The 10,398-nt window shown below is 27.9% G+C and overlaps 1 protein-coding gene across 1 annotated transcript; it reads left to right on the forward strand.

Moving 5' to 3' along the window:
* The first annotated feature begins 3,919 nt into the window (after nt 1-3,919).
* Nucleotides 3,920-10,004, forward strand: LOC112536145 (LRR receptor-like serine/threonine-protein kinase EFR). The gene is made up of 5 exons (XM_025158752.2): nt 3,920-4,388; nt 4,757-5,215; nt 9,086-9,157; nt 9,250-9,321; nt 9,973-10,004. The coding sequence occupies exons 1-5, from the start codon at nt 3,920-3,922 to the stop codon at nt 10,002-10,004; spliced, it is 1,104 nt and encodes a 367-aa protein (XP_025014520.2).
* The last annotated feature ends 394 nt before the right edge of the window (nt 10,005-10,398 follow it).

Consider the following 10,398-nt stretch of genomic DNA (forward strand, 5'->3'; position numbering starts at 1 on the left):
TGGTAATTAGAAGATGGCAAGAGAGTGCTATCTTACTATGCTAAAAGGGACATTGCCAAACACTCCCTCTAGAAACTTTGATGCATCCAATAGGGGAAGGTCCAACTAAAGTAGAGCCGATGGAGAGTTAAGAAAGTTATCTTTCGATGGAGATCTAAAGAAAGCAGTTCAGGTCAGCACCGAGTTATCCGATCAAGTGATTCAAAGCATAAGGCGAGTGCTTACTGAGAAAAGCACATGTTGGCTAGCTCGCCTTCTGAGATAGTTGGGTTGATCCAAGTATAATCTCCCTGTAATTAAATGTCAATCCAGGCTTCAAGCCGGTTAAGCAAAAGAAGAGAAGGTATGCTCTTGAAAGACTGATCGCCATAACATAAGAGGACAAGAAGTTGCTAAAAGCCAGTTTTATCATGCTGGTAATGTATCTTGACTGGGTAGCAAATGTGGTTCTGGTTAAGAAGCTGAATGAGAGATAGAGGATGTTTGTCGATTTTACATATCTGAATAAGACTTGTCTAAAAGATAGCTATCCTCTCCCTAATATTGATCAGTTAGTAGATTCAACAAGTGGATATGAAGTATATAGCTTTGTTGATGCTGCTTAGGGATACCATCAGATCAAAATGTATAAGTCCGACGAAGAGAAGACTTCTTTTATCACGAACATAGGTACCTTCTATTACACAGTGATACCTTATGGTCTGAAAAACATTGGAGCAATATACCAAAGATTGGTAAATACTATATTCAAAAATCAAATCGGCAAAGTGTGTAGGTATATGTGGATAACATGATCATCAAGTCAACTATGGTCGAGGATCATGCTAGAGATCTAAGAGAGGCATTCAACATCTTAGAGAAGTACTAACTCAAGTTAAATCTTGAAAAGTGTCCCTTTAGTGTCAAAATTGGGAAGTTCTTAGGATTCATGATGTCAAAGAGAGAAATAGAGGCTAATCCCAGGAAAATCAAGGGAATCATAGAGATGAAACCACCGAGCAATATTAATAAGGTGTGGAAGCTAATACCGAGAAAATCAAGGCAATCATAGAGATGAAACTATCGAGCAATATTATTGAGGTGCAGAAGTTAAACGATCGAATAATAGCTCTTGGTCGATTCATCTCGTGCTCTGCCAGAAGATGCCTACCATTCTTCAAAATTGTGAAGAATGTTAAGAATTTTGAATGGACCGAGGAGTGTTAGAAAACTTTCAAAGAGATGAAGAGTATCTAAGCTCGCCAACTTTACTCAGCAGACCTTTGAGTAGGGAAAGTCTGTATTTGTATCTTGCAGTGACCAAGGAAATCGCCGCCTTTATACTGGTTAGAGAGGATAAGGGCGAGCAAAAGTCTATCTATTATACGAGTAAGTAATGAAATTAGCAGAAACTCGGTACCTCATGATAGAGAAGTTGGCCATGGCTATCATCACCACTATTACTAAACTCAGACAGTATTTTCAAGCACACGCGGTAATAGTAAGTACAAATCAGCCATTGAGAAAAGCATTACAGAGGCTAGAGACATTTAGACGACTTGTCCATTGGTCGGTTTATATGAGAGCTTTTGATGTTCAGTATGAGCCTAGAAATGCTATGAAAATGCAGATATTAGTTGATTTTGTGGCAAAGATGAGCATGCCTGTAAGTACATAAAAAGTTGAAAAACTTTTGTCAACTGGACATTACATGTCGACAGAGCATCTAATATTAATGGGATAAGAGTAGGCATACTAAAAGGACCAAACAATGTTCAGTTGAAAAGCATGGTAAGAATTAACTTTAAAGCCTCTAATGATGTTGCCGAGTATAAAGAATTACTTGCAAGTCTAAAGATGGCACTAACAGTTCGAGCTGAACATTCAAGCATAATCAATGATTTATAGCTACTGGTCAATCAGATAATGGGGATCCTCGAATCATCTAGATTAGAAGTCAAATGGTTGCGCATTTTACATTTATTGCATCCATAGTAATTATTTAAGGTAGTCAACTTCTGCCACACTCAACAATCTATCAAACATGAAATGGCCGAATACTGACCAAACACATCTTAAAAGATAAGAAAAATAAATTTTAAATACTATTTATAATATATTTATATTATATAACTAAAAATTAAATATTGCTACATAAGGTGTTTAGATGGCGAGAATAAAAGTGTTATTGACTTTGATAGAATTTGTATTTCTCATTTATTAATCAATATTATTGAACATTTCATCTCCTTTATTTATTATATTAATTTTTTGCCTCATCATTGAGAAGATTGATGTTTTATGAAGTTCTTTATAAACCATTTTATTTTTCAATTAAAATCCTTTCTCTTTCGGTTCATCTAGAAAACTTTAATTCTTTGTAAATCACATTTGACAATTATTATAATCTGTGAAAATGACAAAGAAGAAAGTTTTAAGGATTGATGTTGAAATTTACTTTTCTAATAGAAAGTAGCTTTCATTAATATCATAATGATTGGAATAACAAAATCAGTTTACTAATTCTAAAATGGGAAAGAACAAAAGAAGAAAAAAAATCCTTAGGCCCTTTTAGATTTGAAGAAATTAACAAAGAAATATTTTATATTTTATTTCTGTTATAATTTAATACATACTACTTAATATGCTTATTTTGGGACAAAATATCAATAAACTATTAACTTCCAATAATAAAATCATTTTCAAGTGATTTCTTATCAAACTAACCACCAAAGCACTCCTAAAATAATATAATTTTATTTTAGAAATTATTTAATTTTATTATGGATAAAATTAAATATATATATTAATTTTATTTAGAACAAATAGTCAATTTGCCTTCTAAATTTATATTTAAGGGTCAAATATACCCAATTTAAAAAATTTCAGTAAATAGTTCTATGAATTTGTGTCCAAGGGTCAAATACGCATAAATTCACACTTTTTAAAAATTGAAATAACATTAGTTTTTGAGTTTTAATTGAATTATAAAAATTAAAAATAATATTTATTTTATTAATTTATTGATACAATATCTAGTGACATACTATACAGTTTTTTCCATGAACTTTTCTCTAAGGATTATATAAGTCAAATTTTAATTTTCTTAACAAATAAGTCTATAACTTGTCATTTTTGAGTCAATTAAATTCAATTCTAAATTTTACCAAATATGATCTTGTATAGCACATCACTAGATATTTTATTAATAATTTAATAAAATAAATATTATTTTTAATTTTTAAAATTCAATTAAACCATAAAAATCTAATATTATTTCACTTTTTAAAAAATTTGAATTGGATGTATTTGACCATTGGACATAAGTTCAAGAGGCTATTTGTTAAAAAATCTAAATTTGGTGTATTTAACTTTTTGGACTAAGTTTAGGGTTTACGAAAAAGTTAAAATTGGATATATTTGACTGTAAGTTTAGTAGGCAAAACCTTTGTCTATTTTTTTCCCCATAAATTTATTGTAGTTAGTTATATGTTAAATTATTTAATAAAAGATTTAGTTATTGAAAATTAGTATTGTGTTAATATTTAATTAAAAATCTACAAATAAATTATTATAGGATAGTAAAATATATAAAAAAAATTATTGCACATGGTACTTTTCAATAAAAAGAAAGATAATTTTTTAATGAAAAAGTATCAAAATTATATAGAATATTTTTTTTTTTCTTTTTAAGAAATCATATTCAAACTTTTGATTAAATTAAAATGCTTAAAATTAAAAGTATATTCTAAATAAAATCACTGATATTGTAGTAAGAATAGGACCGCCATAATAAGAATTCACATTGTAAACTTTATTGGCCAAGTGTTCATTTCTCAACTTATATAAGTTAAGTGTTCATTTTTAGCAGTTAGCACCATACAGATTCTTCTTCTTCTTCTTTTTTTCTTTTTTTTTTTTGAAACAAATCAAAAACATAATGCGCAAGAGTTGGGCATGTGATTTAGCTTTCTTGTTGCTAACAAGATGGCTACAGTTCTCTTTGGCAATTCCAAAGAGCAACTTGACTGATCTCTCAGCACTTTTGGTCTTGAAGGAACATAGCAATTTTGATCCATTTATGTCAAAGAATTGGTCTTCTGCCACTTCTTTTTGCCATTGGTATGGAGTTACTTGCAGCGAAAGACACAATAGGGTTGTGGCCTTAACTCTTTCTAATATGGGGATTAAGGGAATTGTACCTCCTCATATTGGAAATCTCTCATTTCTTGTTCATATTGACATGAGCAACAACAGTTACTCAGGCCATTTGCCAAATGAATTGGGTAACTTACACCGCTTGAAATTCATGAATTTTTCCAATAATAGTTTTGTTGGAGAGATTCCATCAAGTCTTGCAATGTTACCTAAGCTTCAACACTTGCTTCTTGCTAATAACAGTCTCACAGGTATATATCTTTTGAATTCTCTTCATTACTAGTGCATTAAACAGTAAATATTGTTAGCATGTTAATGTATTATTGGACAAAAATATAAATTTTTTTATATAATGAGAAATAAACCATTGTATTTAAAAATGATTACAGTAGTAATTGAGTTATATTAACTGAATTACTACTATAATCATAACTCTACAAGGTCTTGAACCCCAATAAGAGACATTTAATTGAAGGAAAAAAAAAAAAGAAATGTTATGATTGTTTCAAATAAATCCAATGAATCATAATAGCAACTAAATCCTATTATATCTTTTTCAGTTTTCTTTTTCATTTAATTTTAATTTTAGATTTCATAATTTACCTCTAATTACTTGCAGATATATCAATGAAACAATCCTCAGCTGGAAGATCATCTATCTTCAACATTACAACACTAAATACCTTGGACCTTAATGACAATTTGCTAGGCGGAAATATTTTGGATAATATTGGTGGTAACCTTTCCAACTTGCAGGTATTAAACATGGGACTAAACCAGTTATCAGGTTCCTTTCCTCCAAAAATACTTGATCTGCCTTCTCTAAAATTCATCTATCTCCAAGTAAACAACCTTTCTGGCAATCTTAAAGAGATTTTGTGCAACCAAAATTCCAAACTACAATTGCTAAATCTTGCTGGGAATCAGCTGTATGGCCAAATTCCTTCTGATCTATACAAGTGTAAAGAGCTCCGATCCTTAGCATTACATGCCAATAAATTTACAGGAAGTATTCCAAGAACGATTGGCAATTTGACCAAGCTAAAATGGTTAAGTCTTGGACGCAACAACTTGACAGGTACCCTTTTGTTTGTTTTTATTTGTCTTATCGATCTTTTATGTGCAGAAGCATTTACATACACACAAAAAAAAGAAAAGAGAAAAGAACAAGTAAAAAGATAAAATAATATGTTACATCGTTCATCTAATAATTAGATTGACATCCACAGATCATTTATTATCAATTAATTATATTCTCTCTCAAATCCCTTAATCTAATTATACAAATAAATACCCATACATAATACACTTTAACATTTAATATATACTTTGGATTCCTAAATTTTGACCATTTAATCACTTTAACATCTTAATTTTTAATTGAATCTAATAAACACTTAAATTTATTTTTATAATCTATTAAACACTTCTAGTTTTCATTTTAACTTAACAGACACTTGAATTTTGTTTAATAGTAATATTAAAATACTTATATATAATACAAGTGGACATATTAAATAAAGTTGCTTGTCAAAAATTATTTAAATATTATAAAAAATACAAGTTGAAGTGTTTATTAGGTTAAATTAAAAGTTAAGATGTTAAAGTGACTAATTCGTTAAAATTCAAGTGTTTAAATATGCATTAGACCCTTACATATCTAATATATAAAATAGCATCATCATTCTTCTCTGGGCATAATTAAACCAGTTATCATATAGTAAAGATACTACTACACTATAATTAGGAATAGTTCCGGCCTTAACCTTGGACTAGATCAAATAATTTCTCATATAATACTTTATTAGGATTAATACATAAAATTATTCTATGGTTTTATTATTTTACAATTTTCAGTATATGAGTTTTTTTTTAAATAAAAAATGTATGTAGTTACAAATCGTAATAAAAAAAATATTTTATCGTTAAAAATTTTCGATTTGCAAGGATTTAGCTATCTTCACTTCAATCAGCCATCATTGTCATATTTTTCGTGTTTGATAATATGGGTTTAGAGCTTAATAACTCAAAATGTTATTGTTTGACCGTTAAATCTATTTCATCAGATTAATGACTTCTTAAATCGTGATTTAACGGTCAAATATTGAAATTATGAGTTATTAAGTTCCAAACTCATGTAATCAAACACAGATAACATAATAACAATATCGATCGGCGTAAAGGTAGCCAGATCCTTGCAAATCTAGACTTTTTAACAGCACATGTCTTTTTTTTCTAAAAAAACTACATACTAAAAATTATAAAATAATAAAACCATACGATACTTTTATATATTTATCCATATGTCTTTATTATTTTTTGTTTTGGAAGATAAACGAGGCAAAAAGCCTTTAGCAGATTACATAGTCACAACTCTAAGGTAAGACACCCCACTATTATCATATACTAACCAAACATTTAAACTAGGAGTTTGAGGCTTGTGAAACCTGGTTGGCATATTCCCAGCAATCTGCAGCAAAATTACTTCAAAATAAATATAAGATGAGCAATTTCATTAGTTAACAATCTCACTTGCAAGGCCAACCACTAAAGCATTTTATCTTTTGGGTCCATTCCACTTCCACACCAACTTCCAAATTGGGTCCTTGTTGTTCTATTTCAGAGATCTCCATAATCTCATAGGTTAATTTCACTAAAAGTTTTCCATTAACGTTGTGAGCCCAGTACACTTTGTCCACTCCTTTCTCCATACAATTGGCATAATCATGTTAGCTACCTGTAAAACCAAACTATTAGAAAATGAAGGATTCAGAGTTTGAGAGAAAATAAAAACTTAAAAACAGTGTAATTCATTGAGAAAGAGAAGAATTGCATTGACTGAATAATTCATACAACACATGTTAAAGGTATGAATACAACAGACTTTGTAATTGTCTAATAATCCATACCAATGCACAAGAGATGTGTCCATTATTAAAGATTTTCCAACAAACTTAACAGACTTTGTAATTGTCTAATAATCTATACCAATGCACAAGAGATGTGTCCATTATTAAAGATTTTCCAACAAACTTACTCATTATCTCTAACATCCCCCTCAAACTTAGAGTAGAAAGGTTTTCTACTCTAAGTTTGTGACGAATCAATGAAAACTTAGAGCTAGAGACAGCTTTTGTAAACACATTAGCAAGTTGAGTAGTTGATGGAACAAACGAGCATCAACCTTCTTTTGAGCCACCTTATCACGAACAAAGTAAAAGTCCAACTCTATATGCTTGCTCGAGCATGCAACACTGCATTTGCAGACAAAGCAACTGTGCTTAAGTTGTCACACCAGATAACAGGAGGTGTTGGAATCCACAACCCTTAATGGTTGAGAGAACTTGTTGTTTCCGAATTAAGAACTTTTTGCTATCTAATTTAACAGAAAGAGCATGAGTAAAACTTATCGGTTAAAATTTAGAGGAGGAAAAAGAAGGAGGACCGTAGATTCTCTTCATTGAAGAAGAATTAGGCTCTAATACCATGATAGGATTCAAAGATCGAGAGAATCAAAATTCTAAAAACAGTGCAACTGATTGAGAAAAAGAAGAATTGCATGGACTGAATAATCCACAACATACATGTTGGAGGTATAAATATAACAGACTTTTAACTATCTAATAGCCTATACCAATTCACAAAAGACAAATGTCCATTACTAAAGATTCTTTAGTAAACTTTTTAAGCTAAATATAAATGGCCCCTGAACTTGTCCCGTTATAAAGTATATAAGAGAACTCTAGCAGCTTGTATTTATACATAACTCAAACAACAACCAAGTCCCGAACAAATATAAATCTGTCTGTTGCAGTGCAACACTTGTAGCAGGCGGAATACATCCTACATTTTAAACTTGCGTATCCACTGTCACACATGCAAGAGTTACTTACCAACAAACGAGAAACTTGATACATTCTTCACCACCCCCAGGCCTAACGTGATGCAGAATGACCTCTGAAAGGAGGAGCAAGTCATCCGCAAAATTAAAGGTGCATTAAAGAAGGATTTTTTCAGACTAATCAGATCAATTTTAAATTCTTTAATATCTTTAATCCATATTTTACCTTTCCCTTTAAAATTATCTTTGAACCATGTCTTGCATATTCAAGAGCTTCACCTCAATTTCGAATCTCTAGAAGTTTTAGTATTATTTAAATTTATTTTTACAATAACAACTCTACCTTTAACTGTACTTGCTTAGGTTTTTCTATAGCCTTAATATCACTTGTTATGCATCAATCACCTATGTCCGGCATAAATAAATAAGAACTAAATACTATTTACCTCTGAAGTTTTTAAATTTATTATCAAGTATCAAACTCGTTCAAAATTAATTTTATTATCAAATTTCAGTAAAATCTTATTTTTAGCACAAGTTAGTTTTAGTGTCTAAGTAAAATAATTATTTTAAAACTCTTTTTCTTGCTCTAATTTTTATTTTTAATACAATTTAATTCAAGCAAATTTAAACATTTTAAAACTACTTACATTTACAACAATATTATTAAATTATTATATAATTTAATTTTACTTACTAATATAAAATAAACACTTCTATTTAAAAAATATAATTCTATTATTATTTTTATTATATATTATAATTAAATTATATTAAAAGTAAAAATTAAATTAAACAATTATATCTTAATCTAACGAAGTAATCTAAACATCAATGAAAAAGCTATTATAATGTTGTGTTAAACATAGAGTTTTTTACCGACCATTCAAATGAAATTAATATGAGTAAAATTTTTATTTTTAATATAATATAATTTTAATATTTTATTAAAAATAATAATTTTTAACTATTTATTTTATTTAAAAATTTAAAATTAAACTACATAATAATTTAATAATATTAAATAAAAAATAAATATTTTTAATACATTAATACTACTACGTACCCATCTAACTTATAATGGTGTTTTGTGATATATCTTGGCAGGTGAAATTCCTGAAGAGATTACACATCTTGTTAATTTGGAAATATTGGGCTTAGAGTTCAACAACTTACATGGTATTTACTTTTATTTCAATGGAGTAACTAATTTTCCTTTTGTATATATTATATTGGAAGTTATATACTAATGGACACTGATCAATTTACAGGAAGAATACCAATGCAGATTGGAAATTGTTCTTTCCTTCGGCAAATTTATGCTAATAATAACTATTTAACAGGTATGAATATGTTTTACCTGATGGACATATATAAAAAGTGTATATTTACACGTATACTAATTATTCTGTTTTCTAAAGTTACATTTAATTTTATTTTCTATTTGATAAAAATATGAAGAAACTTATAATGATAATAGTTATGAGTTTGAGATGTTTATATATTAGTTTGTTAAATATTTATCAAGAAAAAGCTAGGGTTAAGATTTTATGTTTAAAATATAATATTTTATTAATATAAAACAAAACTAATACGATACAAGTTAACAATGTCGATTTCAAATATGATTAATTTCTTTTGTTTGAGTGAAAGAAAATCATATTTCTAACTTAAACACATAAATTAACTTTTGAAGAAATTTCATAGGGCATTACGTTTAAAAAGAATTATTTTACAATTTTTAAATTTTTTTATTTATACAATTTCTTTTTCTTTTCTTTTTTTTCAAAATTTCATCAGAAAAAATGCCAAAGATATTTCTAAAAGATGTTAAAAGGATATTACTTTTAATTATATTATTGTGAAGTCAGTTTTTATTTTATATTTTTTAAATTTTCAGAATTTCATAAGAAAAAAAGATACTAAAAATATACCTAAAAGATATCTAAAGTTTATTTATTTTAATTTGTAATATTATGAATTTTTCTTTTCAGAATCTCCAAAAAAAGATACTAAAAGATACTGAAAACTTATTATTTTAACTTATATTATTATAGATTTTTTTTTCATAACTTCGTCTAAAAAAAGATACTAAAAGTATACCTATACGATACTGAAAGAATATTATTTTAACTTATTTTACTGTGAAATAAATCAAATGAGATAAATTAATCGTTTTTTATTTTATATCTTTTTATTTGGTATACGTGAATTGAATGATATTACATATTTTTTATTGCAACTATTGTATTTTGATGACATAAAGATGTATAATTCAAAAAATGTACTATAATATATAAAAAATATACTAAATGCAGTTTAAAATATATAAAGATATAATTAAAGTAAAATTAAAAAAATTATTTAATGGTAACAAACATATACTAAAAGGATACAACAAAATATCAAAAGGTTACTAT

The sequence above is a fragment of the Ricinus communis genome, chromosome 9, assembly GCF_019578655.1.
Source record: "Ricinus communis isolate WT05 ecotype wild-type chromosome 9, ASM1957865v1, whole genome shotgun sequence".
In the NCBI taxonomy this organism is placed as follows: Eukaryota; Viridiplantae; Streptophyta; class Magnoliopsida; order Malpighiales; family Euphorbiaceae; genus Ricinus; species Ricinus communis.

Excerpts from the sequence above, each read along its gene's own strand:
- LOC112536145 (XM_025158752.2), top strand. The coding sequence starts at position 3,920 with ATGCGCAAGAGTTGGGCATGTGATTTAGCTTTCTTGTTGCTAACAAGA. Across the intron at positions 4,389-4,756 it reads TGCTAATAACAGTCTCACAG|ATATATCAATGAAACAATCC; the intron begins GTATATATCTTT and ends AATTACTTGCAG. Across the intron at positions 5,216-9,085 it reads TGGACGCAACAACTTGACAG|GTGAAATTCCTGAAGAGATT; the intron begins GTACCCTTTTGT and ends ATATCTTGGCAG.